General features: G+C 56.8%; 1 protein-coding gene across 21 annotated transcripts in view; it reads left to right on the top strand.

The window, feature by feature from the left end:
* Window positions 1-23,186, top strand: part of NCOR2 (nuclear receptor corepressor 2) — a 211,888-nt gene that overhangs the window by 74,491 nt on the left and 114,211 nt on the right. For all 21 annotated transcript variants that reach the window (XM_078061099.1, XM_078061098.1, XM_078061102.1 and 18 more), the window contains 4 exons: window positions 80-257; window positions 6,474-6,653; window positions 10,515-10,628; window positions 21,005-21,061. In XM_078061099.1, coding sequence (XP_077917225.1) covers window positions 80-257; window positions 6,474-6,653; window positions 10,515-10,628; window positions 21,005-21,061 — 529 coding nt within the window. The remainder of the gene's footprint in view (window positions 1-79; window positions 258-6,473; window positions 6,654-10,514; window positions 10,629-21,004; window positions 21,062-23,186) is intronic.

Below are 23,186 nucleotides of genomic sequence, written 5' to 3'. Positions count from 1 at the left end.
GGTCCAGGAGGGGGTGTGCGCAGCGGGTGCTCAGCGGGAGGGCCGTAGATGCGATGCCCCGTGTCCTTGCCTCCTGTAGGTCCCAGGAGCTTCACCTGCGACCTGAGTCTCACTCATACCTGCCCGAGCTGGGCAAGTCAGAGATAGAGTTCATTGAGAGCAAGCGCCCTCGCCTGGAGCTGCTGGCCGACCCCCTGCCGCGGCCCTCACCTCTGCTGGCGGCGGGCCAGCCCGGGGGCTCTGAGGACCTGTCCAAGGTAAGGCCTGGCCCCAGACGGGAACTCCAGAGGATCTGGGTTTTCTTCTGCGATCAGACTGGGCGCAAGGTGAGGGGTGGGCGTGCCGGGCTGGGGCACAGCTTGGGCAAGAGGCTGGGAGGTGGGACTGAGTGCAAGGTGTACCAAGGCTGGGCAGAGGCTGGGCCTGGGCTGAGGTTGGCTCCGCCGGCCGCTCCTTGGCTGGAGGGGGACCACATCTCCCTGGGTGTGTCCAGCCTGCAGGGCCACCGTGCAGCCCTGCCCTAGAGAGCTCTTTCACTTGACTCCTCTTTAGAACGGAAAGTGGAGCTGAGATGGTTGGGGGGGAGAATGTGCATAGCTTAAGTGCCTACGGCATGCTGCCATGGGAAGTTCTGCTCTTTCAGTAAATCTCAGGGTAGTTGAGGCTGGAAGCTTCTTCGGTGTCCATTTTACACAGAGGAAGCTGACGCGGAGGTGCTGATGGAGGGATCCCAGCCAGCCCCCCAGCTGCCCCTGAAGCTGTTTTACTGTCAGTGCCTGGGATGGCACAGGAACTGTGGCCAGGTGACATGCTCATCCTTGGCCGGCTGAGTGATGGATGTTACCTCTGCCCGTGCTGAATGTTTCCGTTCGGCTTCTTCACAACCGTGGGGACACATGTTAGCTCGTTAATAGCCTCCCAGCTGCGGGGTGAGGTCGGTGCTCATCTTACTGCAGCACTGGTAGGAGTGGGAGCCAGGCCAGGTGATGGAACTGGCCCACTTGGGCCTGCTGGGTCCTCTTCTCTGCCTGATGCTGGATAGGACTGAATGGTGGATTTCTGGCCAAGGCAGGTCCTTTACTGGGGGGCTGGCACAGAAGGGGTGTTCCCATGGTTGTGGTGGTGATGGTAAGTTAACGTTAAGTGAGCCTGCCAGGCAGCGTGCCAAGTGTGAGCATCATTCCGTTGCATCTTCCTCGCCCTGTGAAGTATGATCACAGATCGTACTTCTCACAGAGGGGCCCCAGCCTGAGGGAGAAAGCCACTCGCCCACGGTCGCTGGGAAGTGGGCACCGAAGGCCAGGCAGCCTGGGTCTACAGCCCACCCCGCCCACCAGGCTGTCCTGCCGTGGGCTTCCCCTCTGGTCCCCCTATCAGGCCGTCTGCCGCCCTCCTCCCAGTGCCTGCCATCCCCCCATTGGCACCTGAGTCCGTGCCTCCCCCTTGCTTCCTGACTGCTCAGTTTCCTGGGAGGGATGTTGCCGTTAGGAAAGCTGTTTCCCTAGGTGGGTCTTGGACGAGAGGCGAGTGGCATATGTGTGAAGGGACGTAGGGCCACAGGGAGCTTTGATTTCCTCCCTAGGGACTGGAGCCCCAAGTGGGATGTGCCCCCTGCTTCTGTCTAGTTCTGCCAAGAACAGGCCGACAGTTGTCTCTGGCCAGCCCCCATCAGGCCTCTGCTGCCCACCCAGACCGGCCTCTGGAATAGTGGCTCAGAGCCTACAGGCCTTTGGGTTCTTCTGAGGGTCTCTGTGCCTTGCAGTGGCTCTGTGATCCTCTGCTTGTCCCTCTTCTTGCAGCTCCCTGGGAAGCCTTAGTCTTTGTGTCCGTTTCTGTCTCTGTGACTCTGTCTTCTCTTCCTGGACCCTGGGGCTCAGGAGAGTAATGGGCCCAGCTTTGGGGCCTGCCTGGACCAAATACTATAATTGCTCCAGGCTGCTTGCTAATAAGAATATTTGGAAAGTTTGAGCAGATTTTGGGCAAGGGAAGAAGCCAGGGGAGAACACAACTCTGAAAGCGTTCAGATGTTTTTTGCGTCTGCTTTGTGGAATTCAGCTGGATGCATGAGACAGGAATTCAGTGGGATTTTTTTTTTCAGCCCTGCCCTGCCCCCCAACACCAGCTGTGTTTCTTTTTTGTATAAAAATGTTCTGTTTTATACTGCTTCCCTGCCCTTGAGCCTCTGGAGTTTTGTGGTATCAGGCTTCCTTTGGAATTCATCAGACTTTGTTTTAGGTGACTTTAGAGTCATCACACACAGAACCATTTCTGAAAGTCCCTTTGTCTGTTGGGCCTCTGTTGGCTGAAAGGGACAGAAAACCCATGTCAGACTAACTTAAGAATGAGTCCTGGCTCATATAACTGGAATCCAGGGTTTGTTGACTTCAGGCACAGCTTGATCCAGGTGCCATGATGTCACCAGGTCCGTCTCTTGGGTCTGCCATCTTCTGCATGGTCTTGGTGTGTTAACAAGAAGGCAGTTTGCGACTCCAGGCCTTCCTCCTGCCGTGTTCAAGGCCATCATAAACGGAGAGCTTTCCCTCCATCTCCACATTTCCAGTCATAGCTGTTTCCCTCCTTGCCTGTGCTTGTGGGCCTTGTCCGTCCTGGAACCCCTCACTGTGACTCCCTGAGGCTGGCTCTGCCCCTGCCTGAAGCTGGGACCAGGGGCACCGACCCGGCCACAGGGCTTTTGCTATCTCTGTGTCTTTAAATTTGCACAATGAGTTTTCTCTTCTGTGTTGGCCTGAATTTTACACCAAGGGCATTTGATGGGGAAAATGGTGCCAATTGCTACCTGGCGACTGACTGAGTATGGGTTTGTTGTTTTGCTCCTGTGGCTTTGGGCTGAAGTGAAGGCCAGCAGCCATCGGGAGAACCATCTGGAGGCCCAGTAGCCAGGCTCCCTTGGTCCCATTCCTGGAAAACTCCCTTACGAAGAAAGCTTTCTTTGCCCCTGGGTGTGCATCCATTTCAGTTGAGGTGAAATTCACATAACCTGAAATTAACTGTGAAAGCGAACAGTTCAGTGGCATTTAGTACCTTCCCAGTGCTGGCCCTGAGAGACCCCACACCCATTAGCAGTCACTCCTCATTCTTCCTCCCCAGACCCTGGCAGCCACCAATCTGCTTTCTGTCTTTTTGGATTTGCCTGCTCTGGATGTTTCCTATAAATGGAATCCTGTAAAATGTGGCCTTTTCTGTCTGGCTTCTTTCGCTCAGCATCACGCTCTTAAGGTTCATCCACGTTTTGGCATAGATCAGGGCTTTTCATTCCTTTTTATGGCTGAATCACGTTCCATTATATGATGATCCACATTTTATTTGTTCAGCCATGGATGGACTCACTTGTGCATTTTTGGTGGGAATAAAAGCTAAGCCTGAACCTCAAGTGACAAGAACCCATCGAAGAAGATGGGTCTTATCCATCAAGAATTTAAGGAAAGGTTTCCAGCAACTTTTCCAGTGGTTCCCAGTAGTTGCCAATTGCTTCATCTAAGCCTTGCACCGACCCTGCCAGCTTTGGGATGGAATTTCTTTTTGCTAGTTTTGCTTTTGAGAACTATTCCTGCATTGGGGTTCTGTTTATCTTCCTTCTTGGTCCTGGTGGTAGATCAGAGAGGGGAGGGGAGATGTTTCTTACAGCAGATAATGCTCCTGGGCTCCAGGACCCACTTCACCTGCCACCTTTTGTCTCAGAACCCTGAGAAATGACTGAGTCTGCAGGGAGAGACCAGCCAGGTGCCCTGGATGCGCGGAGGAAAGGGCACATCTCGGGCTGGGGCAGAGGGCGTGGGAAGGCAAGTCTGATTTCAGCTGGTCCAGAGGTGGAGTCGGGTTTTGTGGGTGGAGGGGATGGCTTGTGCAAAGGCCCTCGGGTTCTAGAGCACGTGAGCCGATTCTGGTTTGGTGTGTGTGGGGTCAGGTGCACATGGCACCCGTGTCTACCAGCTTCGCCCTCCTGTTTGGGAGTAGTTAGGGTCCCAAGCCCACTGAGTGTTTTTCTAGGGAATTTTTCTTCTACACAGTTTTGCCACTGATTTCAGCAGGTCCTGGGCTCTGGAGGAGATCTTGCTCTTGCTTTTTTGCCTAGCCATGCAGTTCTTTGGGATGAATCAGTGCATGGTCTGGACCCTGTTTCTGCTGTGGGACACCCTGCAGCCTGGTCTCATGGTCTGCCCACCTCTGCAGAGTCTTGACTGGGGCCCGGCCTTACCCTCTTGTGCCCTCCACGTCAGGGTTCCATTGCATCGTGGCTGGTGAGCTCAGGCATGTCACTGAATCTTACTGGGTCTTATTTTCTTCATCAGGGAAATGGGAAAAACAGTATTCCTCCTTTGCAGGGTATTTGTGACAGTTACCTGAGTTAAGACTTGGGAATTGCAAAGGGCAGAGGTTGGCAAGCTTGGCAAGCTCCCAACTTAGTGCTCAGCCTGTTTTTGTGAATAAAGTTTTATTGGCCATGCTCATTCATTTGTGTCTGTCTATGGCTGCTTTCCCAATACAGTGGTGGGTGAGTAGGTGGACAGAGTCCAAAATGCAAACCTGAAATATTTTGCCACCTGGCCTTTGCTGCCCTCTGGCTTAGAGCCTTGCTGGGCATGTGCCTCCACGTTCCCAGTTTCCTCGTCTGTGCAGTGGGGACAAAGTGGCAGCCCCCTGTAGGCTGCTGTGGGAGTCTGGTTGGTAGGGTATGCTGAGGACGGGGATGGGCCGAGCGAGGAGGTTTGACTTCTGGGGCTTCCCTGTGGACACGGCCTGAGCAGTGTGGGAGCCAGGTGGTCGAGGGACTTGGGGCCTCTTCTGCATTTCCCCTGAGTGTTCTTTTTTTTTTTTTTTTAAAGATTTTATTTATTTATATGAGAGAGAGAGAGAGAACACGAGCAAGGGCAGAGGCAGAGGGAGAAGCAGGCTCCCCACTGAGCAGGGAGCCCAGTGCGGGATCCATCCCAGGACCCCAGGATCGTGACCTGAGCCGAAGACAGACTCTTCACCTACTGAGCCCCCAGGTGTCCCTCCCTTGAGTGTTCTGAGCGTGGAAAGCCTAAGTCCCAACGTCAGCTCTCCCCACATCTCAGAGGGAAACGATGAGGACAGAAGGCAGACCCAATGACATCCTGAGAACCTCGGGCCACGTGGGCCTTGTGAGGGTCTGGGGGGGGAGGGGTGGACGCACGATGGCACAGCCTCTGATAGTGCTGAGATGGGGAGCGCTTGGCAGCCCCTGGGGCCGCAGTTGTCCTGGGGAATAATGTGTCCTCTGTCCTCCGGGTGCAGCTGCCGTGGGGGCGGGGAGGCGGTGGCCTGGAGCTCCTTCCCGGGCCTCCTCTGCCAGCAGCTGTCCGTGGCCTGGAGGACGCCTCGGGCGTGGGCTGGGTTCTGCCTGGGCCGGCCACCAGGCCTGGAGCCTGGGTTTGGGGACAGGGCAATCCCAGCCCCCGCTTCGGAGGCACTTACAGTGTGCCAGGCTCTGAGCTGAGCTCTTTGTACACGTTGGCTCATTCCAGCCTCACAGCAGCCTGGGAGGTGGGGATCGTCCCATCGTACAGATGAGGAAGCCGAGGCAGGGAGTGAGTCCCTGACGTGCTCGTGGTCATAGTGCTGGGAGGTGGCCGAGTGGGCTGGGATCTGAACCTGGGGCCTTGCGCGTGAGTGCTCCAGAGGCAAGGACTAGGTTTGGTTTTGTTTTGTTTTTTTAACCTCCTCCTCCCCAGGGTGCTCCCGGCAGGGCTTGGGTGCTCAATAAACCTCAACTGGAATGAAAGTGTCGACGCATAGCCCAATGAAGGATTCCCTTGTGTGTTTAACCAGATTTTGAAAACAGCTTTATTACACAAAGAATAACCCTCAAAGAAAGAAAAATACTGGTCCATAAAAAGAAGAACGTGAAAGCCCCTCCCCCACTGTCCGTAGCTACTTGCGCCTCTCTGTGGGTTGTTCTCATAATTCTCCCGGTTACAAAACCAGGCCTGCACTCTGTATGATAGTCTGTAACTTGCCGATTCAGACAGAGTGCTGTGAATAGATGTTCACGGAGGGTCCGCTAAGGCCAGGCCTTGGGGGCTGGGACATGGGGGTCTCGGTGCTTGCTCTTGGGGAGTTTGGTTCCGTGGGAGGACGCGGCCAGGTTGGTGGAGCAAGAGAGAGGCATGTTGTGGGAAGAGGGAAGGCCTCACAATTTTGAGGGGAGGTTGTGAGAACTTCCGTATAGGAGGACATAAAAGGACCTGACCTCTGTGGAGCGGGGGGCAGGCTGGGCGGGGTCCCCCCCCCCAGGCAGGAGGCCCAGGGAGGGCAAAGCCAGGGAGGTGGGATTGGTAGGCAGCCTTGCTTCTGGGATGTGGGGACTGTCGTGATAGATGTCCTGTGTGCCGGGGCCTGAAGCCATGGCTGGAAAGTCGGGGAGCGTGGCAGGGCATGCTGGCTGGGGTGCCCCCTGCGCTGATCCCGTGCTCCTCTTCCCTCCACCGCAGGATCGCAGCCTGGCGGGCAAGCTGGAGCCCGTGTCTCCTCCCAGCCCGCCGCACGCCGACCCTGAGCTAGAGCTGGTGCCTCCGCGGCTCTCTAAGGAGGAGCTGATCCAGAACATGGACCGGGTGGACCGCGAGATCACCATGGTGGAGCAGCAGATCTCCAAGCTGAAGAAGAAGCAGGTGCGGGCGGGCAGGGGCGCCACAGAAGAGAACACGGGCAATAGCAGTGAACGTGTGACGGGCCTGCCCACGTGCCGGCTCGTTTTCCTGCCCTGACGTCCCCCGGGCCAGAGCGCTGTTCTGGGTGGTGCGCTGGCGTCCACAGAGCTTTCTGCGGTCGTGGGAATGTCCCAGGTCTGCGCTGTCCACAAAGGTAGCCGCTAGCCACGCGTGACATGCGCCTGGTGTGGTGCGGAGCTGAACTTCGAGCTTAGTGTGACTTGGATTAAATGGCACCTGCGCTTGAATAAGCCTCAAGTGGCTGCTGGACCAGCCCCACGGGGTGTGGGCCGAGGCCAGGATTCACAGCCAGGCTGTCAGGGCTCTGATCTTGTTGCTACCACTCCCCAGTGATGTGGGGAAGGCAGTTCCCTCTCTGTGCTTCCCGCTCCTCATCCACCATGTGACGGAACATACCACCTGCCTCTGGCCTCGGCCCTGGAACCTGAGTGGGCGGGGCCTCCCCGCTCTGCCTCAGAGCAGTCCCCTCCCCCAGCCTCGGTTTCCTTTCTGTAAACGGGAACGGACGTGACAGCCCGTCATAGGGTTGTGACAGAACAGGGTCGTGTGGTAAAAACAGATCTTTATGGTAACCGTGGAGACCAAAGAAAAGTTAACATAGAGATTTGTGATATTAATTTTATAGTTTAATTTTTAAGTTTAATTGACATAAAATTAATCGATGATCTGCCTTTTCCCAGATCCTCTCAGGCTTCCCTTTGGCGTCTTCAGGTCTCTGCTCAGACATCCCCTCCACAGCGGCGCCCTCCTGGCCTTCATAGGCGCCCTCAGCCCCAGCCACCCTCTACCCTGGGGCCGGCAAATCCAGCCAAATCCGGCTTGATGCCTGTGTTTGTAAATAAAGTTTTATTGGCACACAGTCACGTTCGCACGTGTTATCTGTGGCTGCTTTCTAGGTACAGCGGCAGAGCTGAGTGGTCACATCACACACCGGGTGGCTGGCAGAGCCTTAAGGCATCTACTCTTGGGGCTGTCCCTGTTCTGTCCCCGCACCCCTCTGGATGGCGTCACCATTTGAATGACCACACATCGTGCCTTGTTAGATCGGCTTCTCTCACAACGAGAGCGTAAAAGCAGGGTCCTTGTCTCCCCGCTCACTGCCGTGCTCCTCGCGGTGCTGGTGCATAGTAGGTGCTCGGCTCAACAGAAACTGTTGATTGAGTCAGTGTGACGCTGTCCTGACCCCGAGGAGCGTCTGGGTTGCCCCTGGGGGAAGCAGGGTCACACTTGGTCCTCTCTAGGTAAGGAAGTATGGGTTCCAGGTCGCGTCAAGGGCCACCCTGGCCACCATGGGCAGTGGGCCCAGCAGCTTTGGAAGGAGGCCCAGGTTGCTGATTGATTCTAAGAGGGCATTGGGGCTGTTGCTCACATGGAAGAGCTGGGACTCGGGGGTGGTCCAACAGCTGGGCTGGTCACTGAGGTGTAGCCGGCTGTCCCTGACCTGGGGGACAAGAGGTGGGTTCCCAAGATGGGGACTCAGGCCTCCTGAATGAGGGCCGGGCCCTGGTTGGGGTCAGGCAGCATTTCCAAGGTCAGAGAAGGAGTACTTTTGTTCCTCCAGGCCTGGCTCTGGGATAGGGCTGTAGCCACAGGTCATGTGCACACTTATGACTGTGGCTGGAAGCCAGGTGGCCCAGAGCAGCCCTTGATCGATTTTTTTTTTTAATTCCACGATGGCTTTTTTTTTTTTTGAACTAAAATTCACAAAACATAAAATTATTCATTTTAAGGTGGACAATTCAGTGTCATTTAATACATTTGTAAGGTTGGACAGTTACCCCATGTATCTAGTTTTAGGACATTTTCATCTCCCCTGAAGGAGACTCTGTACCCATGAGCTGTCATGCCCCCTTCTCCCCTCTCCCACAGGCCACCAATCTGCGTTTCTGTCCTTATGGATTTACCTATTCTGGATATTTCATAGAAGTGGAATCCTAGAACACATCACCTTTGGTGTCTGGCTTCTTTCACTCGGTGAAAGGTTCATCCATGTTGTAGTAGGTGTCAATGCATCCTTCCTTTTGTTTTTTTTTTTTTTTCCTAAATAATCTCTATGCCCAGCATGTGGCTCGAACTCATGCTCCACCGACCAAGCCAGCCGGGAGCCCCTTCTTTCCCTTTTAAGGCTGAATAACACCTGCTGTGTGGATGGACCACATTCTGTGTACGCATTCGTCTGCTGGTGGACATTTGGGTTGCTTCCAGCTTTTGACTGTCGTGAACAGAGCTGCCGCGAACGCTGCGTTCAGGTTTTTGCTTGAGCGTCTCTTTTCGGTCCCTTTGGCTCGTACCTGGGAGTGGAGCTGCCGGGTTGTCTGGTAACCCCGTGTGTGATGTTTTGAGGAGCCCCAGACTGTCCTCCAGGGCAGCCGAACACAGGGCTCCTGGTTCCCTCCCGGCCTCACCGACGCACCTTGTTTTCCGTGCTTCTGTTTCCTTCTAGTCGTCCTGGCGGGTAGAGGTGGGATCTCACTATGGTTTTGGTTTGCCTCTGGTAGCCAGTGTCTATCAAGCTTAGTGTAGCGGCACATTTTGTCATCTTCTAGAGAGGTTCAGTGACTTGCCCAAGGCCACAGAGCTGGTGAGCGACAGAGTGAGGTTCAAATCTGGCCCTGGCGGAGTTGTGCATCGCCAGGGTCTCTGCGTCTCAGGTGGTATTTCTCCTCGGTGCCTCAGGGAGGGCCACCTTCAGAAATCGGAGAGAATCTCCTTCCAGGCTGTGTGCTTCTTCTCGGCTTCGGTTTTTTCTGCACTCTTTTGGGGGCTGATTTCCATGTTTCGCCAGATGCTGGCTGCCCTTCTGGAAGCTGCCTCCAGGGGTCACTGTGGGGCTGAGGCAGCTTGGCTCTACCAGCCAGGCCTGGATTTTCTGGCTCCCGCGTTGCTCATCTTGGCCGCCTTTTTGAGTTTATATTGCTTTGCTCCATGGTCCATGGTTGTGGGTAGGCTGTGCATTATGAGCAGAAAACGGTGTTCTGTTCTCACTCTGGATGCCCTCTCAGATTGCACACACCCGGGCATTGGCCTTCTGTGTGACCTTGGACCGGTGTCTTAAGTGTCTGGTCTTGACTTTCCTTTTCCGGAAGAAAGCGGACGGCAGCATGAAGGGATGTCCTCCGGTGTTTGGCGGAGGAGGGTCCAGCACGAAGAGCACCAGGCGGATGAGGAGGAGGAGGTGCTCGCTTGGTGCTGCGTGCATTGCCTGCCTCCACACATTTAACCCCGGACCTGCTCTCCACGGTGGAGACTCATTATCCCTAGTTTCCAGATGAGGAAAGTGAAGCTCAGAGAAATTTAGCCATTTCCCACTTAGAGAGCAAGGAAGTACTTGAAGTAGGGTTGGGCTGCAGAGTCCACAGTCTCGCCTGATGGAGATGGTCCTGGTAACGAGGAGGAGGAGGATAGCCACTGGCTCTTAGTGAGCCCCCAGCCGCACTGTACATGCAGCAACTTATCCGGGATGCACGGTGATAAGCCCCGTTTTACAGACCAGGAAACGGCCGCACGGCTCGGCAGCTTGCTTTCGCTCACCTAGCTCGTAAGTGGCCAGAGTGGGATTTGAACCCAGGAAGGCTGGCCGCACCGCCGAGAGCCTGCAGCGGGCTCTTCCCCGCCCAGCAGAGGCCTCTCCAGGGCTCGGGGTCCCCTGGTGACTCAGAGGAAATGGTTAGCAGCCTGACTTCCTGTGCGAGTCCACTGGGCCTGCTGGGCTGCGCAGGGCCGCCCCTCCACCATGGGGGTGCTGCCTCCCGCCTTCCGCCCGCCAGGGTGCTCACCGCCGCACTCTCCCCCTTCCCACAGCAACAGCTGGAGGAGGAAGCCGCCAAGCCCCCAGAGCCTGAGAAGCCTGTGTCGCCGCCGCCCATCGAGTCAAAGCATCGCAGCCTGGTGCAGATCATCTACGACGAGAACCGGGTATGCCCCACCCCGGCCTGCGGGGCCCTCGCTCCCTGTTCCCCCCACTGGCCCTGGGCTGGCTGCCAGGTGGGATGCAGGTGTCGCTGGGAAGGACCGGCTTTCTCCCTGGGCCTCAGCATTCCCATCTGAGAAGTGGGGACCTCTTCGATCTCCCATGTGTGCACAGCCCTGGGTTTGGGAGTGGGGGGCAGGAAGGGGCAGCCCATCTTGGTGTGGCTGTGGCTGTTCTCAGGCGTGCTGATGGGTGGGGACTGTGGCTGGCCTGGGGGATGCAGGGGGCAGTGTAGGCATCGAGTTGTAGGAGAGCCTCGGGCCGGTTGATTGGCAGGTCGGGGTGGGAAGGATTGGGCGATCAGTTTGGCGCCAGAAAAATTCCTATAATGCAGAAGAGGGTATTCTTATTATTATAACCATTATTATTCCTATTATTATTAACAGTAACAGCAAACCTTCATTGAACAGCTGCGTTTCAGGTGATGGGCCAGGTTCTTTACATAGCAGTCCCGGGAGGGTAGGTGCAGTAATTGTTTCCATTTAACACAGGGAGAAACTGAGGCCCAGAGAGGTTAGGTGACTTGTCCAAAGCCACACAACTAGAAAGCGGTGGACCTGGCACTTGAACTTGTGGGCCGTCAGGTCCTAGATCATGAGCACTGGCCTCTGCTGACATATAGCCCTGGAAGGGGCTTTGGCATTTCTGAACACAGGGTCTCTAGCAGGCTGTGGGGGCTCTTAGAGATCTAGGAGGGCAGCTGCTGGCTGATTGGAGGGGGCTCGGTTTTGGGGGAGTGACTTACAGGACCAGAGCAGAGTGTCTCTCAGGGGCTCCAAGCCCCTGAGAGCTCAGCTTCCATGATTTGTAGTAGACTCTTTGCACATGTGCTCAGGGCCTTTGGATGTGAGTCCCCTCCCTTATTTGACAGATGAGGAAACATCTGTCCCCACAGAGGGACTGTTCTTGTCTGAGGTCACACAGTGAAGCGTGACGGATGGGGGACCTCTTCTCCTGCCTGGTCTCCTCTGGTCCCCCCGCCTGCCCGGGGATCCTGGCCATCCTTCCCAGCAGTCTCTGCTGTAGGACCTGCCCCTGGCTGCTGGAGCAGTGCTCAGAGTCCAGCTGGGGCTGGGGGTACTGGGGCCTGGTAGCTTCTGGAGCCTGTGGCTGTGGCTCCGGACAGGGAACTACTGCATCAGTTGGTTTGGCAATGCATCCACCTCTTGAGGCGGCATTAGATGGGGGGTGAGACTGAGCCTGCTGGGGGCCTAGATTTGCGAGCCGGTCACCCTCCCATACCCTGGCCCTCACCCCAAGTAACACTAATAACGATCCTGACAATAGGAGAGTGACAGGTCACGTATGCTTTAGCCAGATGCCCTGGGTTCACATCCCGTCTTCACCACTCCCTGGCTCTGTGACCTTGGGCCACTTACGTGAACCTCCCCGTGACTACCTGCAGAGTGATGATAAGTATAGCACCTCCCTTGCGCGGTGGCGTGGGAATGAAGTGAGTTTATCGTGGAGCGCCCTCAGAGCAATGCCCAGCACCGAGGAGGTGCTAGCTGGTGCCGTGACTCTTGCCAGAGCTCTTTTCTGGTTATTGTTTCCGTGGTACGTGATTTCACGTAATTCTCCCCCGACTTGTATGAAACAGGCACTGTTATTCCCTTCATTTTACTCATAAAGAAACCGAGGCTCAGGGAGGGAAGGTGAGCTGCCTGAGATTGCACAGCAAGTGAGCCTTGAGCTGGAAACTGGAGCTAGGGTTGAGCTGACTCCAGGAGCCTGTGGTGGAGGGGACCAGGGCAGGGCTCCCGGGTGTCACCCCAGACAGCCCCTCTGCCCACCCTCCCTGATCTTTGGGTGAGAGAGCAGGCATGCTTCCCTCCAGCAGCCGTGGAAGCAGATTGGTGGCTTTAGCTCAGGATGTCACCACAGTGCTGTTGGTCCTTGTCAGGCACTCCGCCTATCGGGGGCTGGCAGACTGCAGCAGGCTGCAGCCCCCAGCCCTCCCCAGCCAGGTGGACTCGAAGGCACAGGCCTTTGGTGCCCCCTGTGGGAAACTTGCTCCTCTTCCCAGCCCCGTGACTGGCCTGCCTTTCCCTGGGGTTTGTCCATCAGGTCTCACCAGGTTTTCCCCAAAGAGCCATGGCTGTAGAGCGGATCGGTCTTTGGCTCCTTGGCCTCAGCACTCCCCCTCCCCCAAGAGCAGTGAAGACACCCCCTCCCAGTTCTTACCCAGGATGGTCTCCCTGCCAGAATTCCCGCCTCCTTCCGTCCAGATTTTCTGCAGCTTCTGTGTGAGTGGGCAGGTGGGGGGAGGAGGAGGGGGCTTGGATTCCAGGCCAGCCTACGCCCAGATGAGCTGGGTGGTTTATTTTAGTCTCAGGTCTTTGGTTGCTCTGGGTCCCGGCCATGTTCTTGAAGTCACAGGGTTGATGTGGCCGAGATGGCTGGAAGAAGGGCTTTGTAAACTGTAAAGTACTATACCAGGAAGGGTCCAGTAAGTCAAGACTCTTGGATACAAGAGACAGAAACTCAGCTCGCACTGGTTGAGGCTGAAGAGGGGTTATTGAATCTTAAAATGAGAGTTGGTGTTACTTCAGGTGTGGGTGGATCCAGGCACCCAAATGAAGATGTTTGGGAGCTCTCTTTCCACATCCCCGCTCTCTTCATGCCAATGTCATTCTCAGGCAGGGATCCCCAGCGCATGGAAAAGCTGCTGCCATCTCGGCCCACCCACCTCCCAGGGCAGATAGGAAACAGTCCTGGGATTGGTGCTCACTGGCTGGCTGGAGTCCTGTGCTCATTTCTCAGCCAGTCCCAGGCCCTGGGAGGGTGGGGAGGTCCGACTCCACTGATTGGTCAGGGCTGGGTCTCAGGCCCACCCTTGGAGACTGGGGTGCTGTCCTCAGACCCCCACCCTGGGCACTAGATAGAGGGAGGGGGATTCTCCCAAGAGGAGAGGAGCCTGGCCACGCACATGCAGCCTGTACTCCCAACCCCGGGCTGGTGGTCACCACGTTGGGGTCCCAGAGTGCTGGCATTGCCCTGTGTGCCCCAGCTCCGCAGGCTGGGGGCTTCGAGCCCATTTCCTTGGATTTCATTCCGATGGTGTCCTGATGGTGTAGGAGCGGTGGGGTTAGGTTAAACTGAAGCTCTGGCCATTTCCCCCAGACCTCATAGCTAGTGAGTGGCGGGTTAGGACTCGAGAGCAGGCCTCTGCCGGGTAAGTTCAGGTTCCTCGGGGGCATGACAGTCATCCTCTTCATTCATTCATTCTTTTATTCATCCATTCAGCAGCCGTGTGACTGACCACTGTTCCAGGCAGTGGGGGACAGCGTGACCTTGGCCCACTCGCGCTGATTCTCTGTCAGGGGAGACATAATCACACCCACAAGTCACCACACGGGCTCACCGTTGATCCAAGGATTTTACCCCTCATTGTCCCTCAGTTTCCCTTTTACTCTGATTAACCCTCACTCTGCCCCAGCCTCCTTGGTATTTGTGCTTCCTACCTCAGGAGCTTTGCACTGGCTGTGTCCTCTGCCTTGAGCTCCTTTTCCCCACTGGGCTCACTTACTTGCTCCTTCAGCTCTTTGCTCTAATGTCCCCTTTCCAGCAAGGCCTGTTTTGATCCTCCATTTAATCCTGAAAACCCTTCAAGGGACGTTTCTCCTCTTCCTGGCTTTAATTTTCTCGTTGCCCTTGTTCCCACTCCACTGGACATGATTCACATTTTATTGTTTATTCTGTTTATTGTAAACAGAAGTTCTGTGAGAGCAGGGATCTTTGTGTCTGTTTCCCAGCTCTATCCCCAGCCCCTGGAACGGTGCCTGGCACATAGTAGGTACTCAGTAAACATTTCTTGAATAAATGAAGCATGGCAGAGGGGAGGGGAGACTCTTTGCCCTGGAAGAGTCCTCTGGTTTTGGGGGTGCTGGGATTGGTCCCTGGCCCCGGTGGAGGTTAGCATGGAGGGCTGTCCCTCCATGGGGCTGAACCTCAGGGCCTGGAGGTTGGGTGGGCAGGAAGCCCCTCAGCTGCCTTTGGCAGAAGCAGCCAGAACTTACCTCCCCTTGGGGGATCAATAGGATTAAATTTTAATCCTCCTTCCTTCCCTGCTGGTTCCTCTGAGAGGTGGATGACAAGGGTCTGTCTCTAAATGCCTTGCCGGCTGGAAAACGCAGCTTCCCTGCCAGGCAGGGCCTGTCTGGCTTTTCTGCATATTGGATTCTGGCTCATTATCCATTCGGGGCTCATGGATGAGGTGCCCAGCACGCGCAGCGGGAGCCAGCTGAGCAAGGCTTTTCCTGCCTCCCAGGAGCTGCCTATGTGGGCGGGGCAGGGCAGGTGCACACAGATGGGAGAACAGGAGGCAGGGTTTCTGCAGGGCTCCTGGGGGCAGGGATTGGGGGGGGTGGTGGGCCAGGATTGGGGAAAGCTTCTTGGAAGCAGTGGGTGGGCCGTCACCCCTGAGGAGGAGGACATTCTGGTGGGGAGGGGTCCCAGCACAGGCAAGGGCTCAGAGAAGGGCAGGGTCTCATTCGATCTTCCAAGGGCGTGTGTGAGGGGCGGGCGGTGGAGGCCTCGTGGGTCTAGGAGCGTGCTTGCACTTGAGAGTGTGGCTGAAACAAACACATGCCGCACCACTGCAAGCTGACGTGGTTGGTGCTGATTCTGCAGGGATCCTGGGCAGTGGGCACTTGAGGTAGACTTCCTGGGGGAGGCAGGACTTGGGCTAGGTCTGCAGACATGGGCGCTGCTGGGACAAACCGGAAGGGTATTTCCAGTGCAGAGGACTCCAGGCGGTGAGGGGGCTGCATTTATGGGGGCAGAGCATACCCACGCACACGCGTGTGCACGTATGTCTGAGCGGGCCTGTGGGTGACTGCACGTGTGTGAATGCACGTGTGTGCGTGTCAGCCCATGCGGGGCACACCTGTGGTTCTTTGTGCAGTGCTGAGTGATGAGGGAATCAGAGAGTAAGACCCATGTCGTCTTTTGTCTAAACATTTCGAGCATGTAATGAGTAAGGATTTTGTTTTGTTTTTGTTTTTTTAAAGATTATTTGAGAGAGAGTGAGGGCGCACGCACGTTGGTGGGGAGGGACAGAGGGAGAGAGAATCTTCAGTAGACTCCACGCTCAGCATGGAGCCTGATTCGGGGCTCGATCTCATGACCCTGAGACCATGACCTGAACTGAAACCAAGAGTCGGATGCTCAACCGACTGAGCCACCCAGGCGCCCCTAGTAAGGTTTTTATATAACATGATTAGCGCCTGGCTGGCTCAGTCGGCAGAGCATTTGACTCATGATTTTGGAGTCATGAGTTCAAGCCCCACGATGGGCATGGAGCCTACTTAAGTAAATAAATAAAAGGAAATATGGAATGTGATTAGGGCACATTAGCAGGACAAGATGACTAACACCGTCACGAATAATACTAATAGTAGTAGTAGTAGCTGAGACCATGAAGCGTTTTGTAGAGCATTTTGGGGGTGCAGGCACCCCAATGCCCAGCTTCAGACTTCCCGGCCCACGCTGAGCTGTGATTCGGAGCTTTAGGCCAGGGGCTCTGGTCCAGTCCTGCAGCCCCGGGCTCCCCTTCGGCCTCCGTGACTGGCCATCTCAACTACTCCTGGGGTCCAGGGTTCCTCCAGATTTCATCTTCTGCACATAGCGCATGTTGGCCTGATGAATTTGTTAACGCGAATTCTGCCTTCCACATGTACCTCCCTCATCACACACCCCGGGGAAGCTCTGGGCTGTGTCTTCAGGCCCTATGTGCAGACGAGCACGCTGAACTGGGGTCCCTGCTTCCCTGAATCACTGCGGTACTTGGCGGGTGGACACCGTGTGGAGGGGAGGGTGCTGTGGCCTGGAATGGGATGCTGGGGTCTCGGGCTTTCTGGGTAGGTGGGCGCATGGGTGCTGCCCACCCCCTTTCTGCAGACGGAGAGGTTGAGGGCTGGAGCTCAGGCCAGAGTAGGCAGCTGAGGAGCTAGAATGGGGGATCGGTGGGGGGCCGGCCAGGGGGCCCGCCAGGGTGAGGGTTTGGAGCCCCTGCCCAAGAAGAGAGGGGTGTGTGTGTGTGTGTTTGGGGAGGGGATACGTACGTGTAACTGGACAGCTGTGCTCGTGTATGCAGATACATGTGAGTATCTGCTAGCTTTTTGGGGGCACATGTGCACTTATGCACCACACGTGTGTGTTGATGTGTGTGTGCGTGTGGACCTGTTGATGGCGACATGTATCTGTGTGTCTCTGACTTGTGTGCGTGCATGGAGCGCGTGGTAGTCCTGCATCTGTGCGACCACGCACATGTGCACGTGTGTCTGAGCGGGCCTGTGGGTGACTGTGCACGTGTGTGAATGCACGTGTGTGTGTGTCAGCACGTGGGGCGCACCTGTGGTTCTTTGTGCACTTACACGCCCATGCATCTGTAGGCACGCTCGTTAGCTGCGTGACACGTGCGGATGTGTATGTGGATGGGCGTGCTTGGGCACGAATGTGGTTGTTCGTGTTTATACTTCGTGGATGTGCATGTGTCCACTCGGGCCCACACGTGGACCTGGGCACACCTGGTGCCTGTGTATGTGAATGCGGGGGTGTGTGTGAGTCAGCTCGTGTGGCACGCACGTGTAGATGTTTGTGCCTTTATAGATGTAGGCATGGTCACGCGGGTCCACGGGGCTTGTGTGCACCTATGTGTGCAGGTGACCGTGGGGTTTCATGGCCCAGGCACAGCCCCCAGGCTCTCTGGCCACTGGGAGGTCTGGCCGCCTGGACCACAGGGTCCCCTGCAGGAATGCAGTCTCTTGAGTGAGACCCCAACCCTCCCCCCCAGCGCCTGGTGAGAGTCCCCGCTCCTCCCTTCCTGTTGGCATGAGCTCCTGGGGTTGCCCTCTGGGAGCTGAGCCTGGCACCCTCTGGCAGTAGCCTCCTAAAGGCCAGGCATGGTGGGGGCCCCCTGGACCCTCTGAGTTTGGCTTTAGTTCTCCAGGTGGCAAGAAGCCATCAGCTGAGGGGGCGGGAGGGAGTTTCAGGTGCAGGGCTGAATCTGTGGCCCGTGCCTGTGTTCCCAGCCATGCTCCTTGGTGGGGGGCGGGGGAAGAGGGGATGCCCTCCATTTGAAGGGGGATGTTAAGAGGGAAGTGACAACATGCTCATCACTTTGTTCCTACAGAACGTCCTTGTAAGAGTCCTGGGGGGTTAGTAGCCAGGGTGAGTGTGGCCGTCGTGCAGATGGGGAGACCGAGGCCCAGATAGGTGGAGTGGCTTGCTGAGGCTTAGAGCAGAGCTGGCTCCCAGATGTTGGTTGTCCCTGGTGGAGAGACTTGGCGAGAAAGTCCTGCCGGTGTGGGGAAGAGACCCGATAGGCAGGACGCCCCACCAGCTCCCCATGAACTGACAAGCAGATTCCTCCCACTCCGCCCCTAGAGGCTGAGCCAGAGCAGTGGGGTGGGGGTGGGGACGAAGCAGGAGCAGCCGTGTGGTGGCATGAGGAGAGGAGGTGCCCCCAGGGAGGCATGAGGAGGTGGGCGTGCCGGGTGCCGTCCTCTAGCTACCACTCGAGCTGCGTCCTTCAGGTAGGCTGCATGACCCAAACCTCAGCTTCCCTGTGTGTAAATGGGCTGATGCTAGAACCTTCTGAACAGGGTTCTTGCAGGCGTCCAAACACACGGGGCACGTGCAGGATGCAGTAGAGGGCCTGGCGCTCGGAGGGCCCCCTGGTGTGAGCCGTGGCCTGGTGCTTACTACTGTCCACCACAGTAATAGCGATGGCCAGCCCTCGAGTAGCACCTCCCGTGTGTCAGCTCCTGAGGCCGTGCGCTGGTCACCCGTCCTCTAGAGGAGGAAGCTGAGGCTCGGGGAGGTGGAGGGACTTGCCCAAGGCCACGCAGTTAGTGAGCAGACTTGGACGGGGCCAGCCTTGCTCTGGGGCACCACGCTGTCCAGCCCTGCCAGTGCTGGGGCGTCGTTGGGGTCGTTCCAGGACAGGTATCGGTGGGTAAACTGGGGGGGCATCTTTGGGAAATCGAGGTGCATCTGAGAAGGCACCAGGGTTGCTAAGGGCTGAGGAGTGGGGCCGGGGGAAGTGTTGGGAGCAGAGGCAGTGTTTATAGCAGGTGTGTCCTGGCGAGCGGGCTGCTCGGGGCCACCCCGTCTCCTGCGCCCCCTGTGGCTTTGGCAGGTGAGGAAGGGGCCTCCTGCCTGCTCTCTTCTCCAGAGGCTGCAGGAAGCCCCCTCTCTGGGTGCCCATGTTCCCGAGAGTGATGATGTGGTTGAAGATGGAATCTGCTATGGTTCGTAGGACACAGGCTTCTGGACCCCCCACCATGGGCCTTGTGCCCAGATCCAAGACCCATGCTTATGCTTACCTGTGTGATTGGCAGTTTCTGGGGGCTTCGCAGCTCCAGCCATACCCTTCCTGCGTTTGGCATCTCCCTTTTATCTAGATGGGCAGTTCCCACTGACCCTCACAGAACCTCATGAGTGCATAGAACTCCTATTCATCTCTCAAAACCCACCTTATGTATCCCACCCTGCCTCATGCCTTGTGTGTCCACCAAACATACCTTTTCTGCTGCGCATACTTGGCTGCCGTCACTGCTCTTGATCAGCTGCTCGTTAGACTCAGGGATATTGCAGGCAGGGGCTGGGCCTCATTCATTCCGTGTTTTGCCCCAGTGCTCAGTACAGAGTGGGTGCTCAGGAAATGTTAGGGTAGCTAGCTGCTCTGTCCTCTCTCCATCCCATCCCCATTCCTTCAGTTGACTTGGCTCAGGAATTCTCCTGTCTTCAGCCCCACGGGGACACTCTCTTGCTTTGCGGTATGCCGGGGCAGGACCGTCCCAAGCCCAGGGGAGGCCCTGCATGGGATCTGGCCCTTGTCTTTCTTCCTTCTTAGAGCCTGGAGATCAGCAGGACTTTCTCCTTACATCATTTTTCCGTGCCTCAGTTTCATGGTCTGTTAAATGGGGACATGTCTTGTATCTGCCTCACATTGTTTGTGTGATTTAAATATTAATAAGGCATGCTCTGTGTTCGATGCTTGGCCCATAGTAGGTCCTCGGTAAAATGGCAATCGTTATAGTACTCTTTTGCCCCCTGATGTTTTGGCCCCCAGCCACACGCTGAGGCTGCTGGTCTCGGGGTTTTGGCTCTGCACGAAGGGGGCTGAGAGCATGGCTTGTTCTTGGGTGGGCTGGGCCCAGGGCTCTAGGCGGAGCTCGTTCTAGGTGCCAGCTTGAGTCCACCTACATATGTACCCATTGTCTGTCACTAGGGGCTAGGAGAGGGGGAGTGTGTTGGCTTTCGGTACTCCTCCTCCCCGCTGTGACACCAGGAGCCTGGGCCTTGAATTCTCTTGGCAGCCACGCTCCCCAGGACTCTGGAAGCACCCCCTTTTAGTGGGTCTGGATTTAGGGATCATTGATGGTGACTTGCTTGGCCTGTTGTCCCGGCTCCCTGCAGATCCTAGATGGTCTCCCTGAGTTTGGCTGAGTCAGGAGCACCCAGCCTTTCCTGGGGGTGCAGGACTCAGGTCTCCCCTGTGCACATTGTGGGCACCCCGCTTTCCATCACACACGGTAGCCCAGATCCGACAACCACCCTGCAAAAGCCACCTTCCACAGCTCTCTGTCCACCCCCCCCCCCCCCCGCTGGCCCTGGGCCATCCCCTGGGCCTCCTGAGAGCAGGCCTTGGTGGTCCCGGGCTGGGGGCGCACGGGGCCTGGTGGAGGCACAATGTCCGCCTTTATGGCTGGGCCCGGAGGTCCAGCCTGCTGCATTCACAGCCACATGTTCCTGTTTTCCTAATAAGTCCCGCGCTGTGGGGAGGGAGGCGAGGAGGCCCCCGGGCAGCTCAGGAATAGTCACATGATTGTGAAATACAAGAATCCTAGAAAGGGTATCTCTGAGCGCCTGTCTCCCCCCCACCCCCTCCCCTCCCTGGCCGGCGGCACCAGCTCTGAGGTAATTGCAGACACCCAGCCAACTTCCAGGCGAAGGAAGGCATCTTGGGCCTGGCACAGTGGCCTGCTGGCAGGGAGCTGTGCCCGCAGCCCCGGGCCCTGGGGGACGTGGGCTGAGGGTTTGGCGTGGGGGGGGTGGCCAGGCCACGGAGAACACCGCATGTTTGTTAGAATCGGAACTTGGTGGGCTTGCCAGGGCCGCTGCAGGGCTATCGAGGCCCCTCTGTTGGTTTCCAGCCTGGGGCGGGCTTGCAGGGGACCGTGCACCCCCCTGCTCCGGGGCCGAGGGTCGGCGGCTGGGCTGGGCAGCTACCTGCTGTTCCAGAGCCTCTATTTATAATCTGTTCTGGTTTTGTTGTTGTTTTTAATTTCTCCTCCTCTCCGTCACCCTGCAGAAGAAGGCCGAAGCTGCACATCGGATTCTGGAAGGCTTGGGGCCTCAGGTGGAGCTGGTGAGCTGGGGGACAGGGTGGGCAGCTCTGGGCGGGGGTGGCAGGTGGGCGTGGAGGGGAAGGAGGAAGTCGGCTGTTGCCAAGGCTGCCCTGTCCTCTGGAGGAGGCAGGAAATACACCCTTCTGATAAGAGGGCCTGGCCGATAGCGGGCGGGGGCCTGGGCCTGCTGTGCTGGGGCAGGGGGATGGGGAGCAGGGCAGCTGGCCTTCTTGCAGTCAGGACACAGTGGAGGCCAGTGCAGTTGGACTGACTTAGCATGGGAAGCCCATACTCGGGGCCAGATGATCTCTGCTCCTTTAATAGCGGTGTGGACCTACACGGTTCGCCTAACCTCCCTGTCCCTCAGTTTCCTCATCTGTAAGATGGGAATAATAACATATATCCCATTGGGTTGTAGCGAGGATTAACCATATTAATTTTTGCAAAGCATGGAACACAGTGCCCGATGGACAGTACGTGCCGAGCGTTCGCGATTCTTCTGCTCCATATTACTGTTGTCAGAGGCTTTTACTGATGGGACGGGGCTGTGTCAGCCACAGAGCTGGGAAGCAGACCCCAGGCCTCTTCTCTCTCAGGCACCCTGTCACCTTTATGTGTCACTGGAGATCTAAATGGAGGGAACATGGAAACTCCCGGCTGACGGGAAGCCTCAGCCCCAGGAGAAATGGTCAGAGCCCCACCTCCCCGGGGCCAGTCAGGGTCCCAGCGGGCAGGCTGGTGCAGAGCTCTGGGGCAGTATGTAGGGACATGCACACACAGGATGGCTGGGAGGGGCCCTGTGCGCCTGGCCCATCTGGGGGTCTGGGCGTGTGCTCCTGCATAATCAAGTCTGGTGCATTTGGAGCCTAATTTTAAACTCGGCTCCAGCGTGCGTTTGCTGAGTGGCCTTGAGAAGAGGACTCGGTTTCCTTTTCTGTGAAATGGGAAGACCAGGATCTTTGGGGGGTGGAGGGACACGGTGCACTGTTCAGGCTCACTTGGTGCCGCCTTGTCCTGTCGTCAGCACTCGGCGGTCGTGAACACTTAGGAGGTTGAGCTGTTGGCCCCTGGAGTTGTTTCCTCAGTGACGGCTGCGCCCCAGCCCGAAGTCCACGTGCCCAGGCCACGGTGAGGCAGGTGCGGCCCCGGGTCCTCCCAGAGGGCAGAGCCAGGCCAGCGGTGCGGGGCTCCTAGGGCTCAGGGGCAGGGCCCCGCACCCCTCCGGGATGGGCGGCAGGCTCCCCTCCTGGGGCTTGCTTTCCCTGTGGGGCATGATTTCTGGGATGTCTGTAAGACCCTCTTTCTTTCTTTTTTTTTTTTTTTAAGTAGCTTTATTGAGATATAATTCACATGCCATACAATTTACCCATTTAAATAAATGTGTACAGTTAAGCGCTTTTTAGTATATTCACGGATGTGCGTGACATCTCCACAATTAACTTTAGAACATTTCACCATCTCAGAAAGAACTCCGGGCCTTAACTGTCACCTCCTTATCTTTCCATCCCTCCCCTCCCCCCACCTCCCACCACTCACTCACTCTCTGTCTCTGCGGGCTCGCTGGGGAGTGTGTGTTAATGGACTCACACACTGCGTGGCCTCCTGTGACTGGCTTCTTTCACTCAGCAGAACATCCTCAGGGTTTGTCGTGTTGTAGCAGGTGTCACGACTTCATTCTTCTTTAGGGCTGAATAATAGTCCTTTGTGTGGGTAGATCACATCTGTTTACCCACTTAGGCATTGACAGACACGAGGGCCGTCATAAATAAAGTGGCCGTGAACGTGACCAGATGAATGTCTGCCTGGGCAGGTTTTCATTGCTCTTGGGCATACACGTGGGACTGGAATTGGTGGGTCACGGTCACTCTACGTGTAGCCTCTTGAGGAATTGCCAGACTGTTTTCGCAAGCTGTGTACCATTTCCATTCCCACCAGTAGGCTGCTGCTTGCCTCGGTTTCCCCTCTTGCCAACAGGGATGGCAGGACCAGAGGTGGTAGCCAACCATTTCCAGACCTGGTGGCTCTCCATCTCCCCTCTCCTGACCTAGTGAGTCCCAGGGGCCTCCTGAGTAGGGGTTGTGGGTGGAGGGTGCTGTGTCCGGATGCCTCCGGAATGCCCAGGGCCAGGCTGCCCTCCCACTGAGG

Source organism: Halichoerus grypus, chromosome 13 (assembly GCF_964656455.1).
Source record: "Halichoerus grypus chromosome 13, mHalGry1.hap1.1, whole genome shotgun sequence".
NCBI classification, from domain to species: domain Eukaryota; kingdom Metazoa; phylum Chordata; class Mammalia; order Carnivora; family Phocidae; genus Halichoerus; species Halichoerus grypus.
The sequence above is the reverse complement of the archived record's forward strand: the minus strand, read 5'-3'. Positions and strand labels throughout refer to the sequence as shown.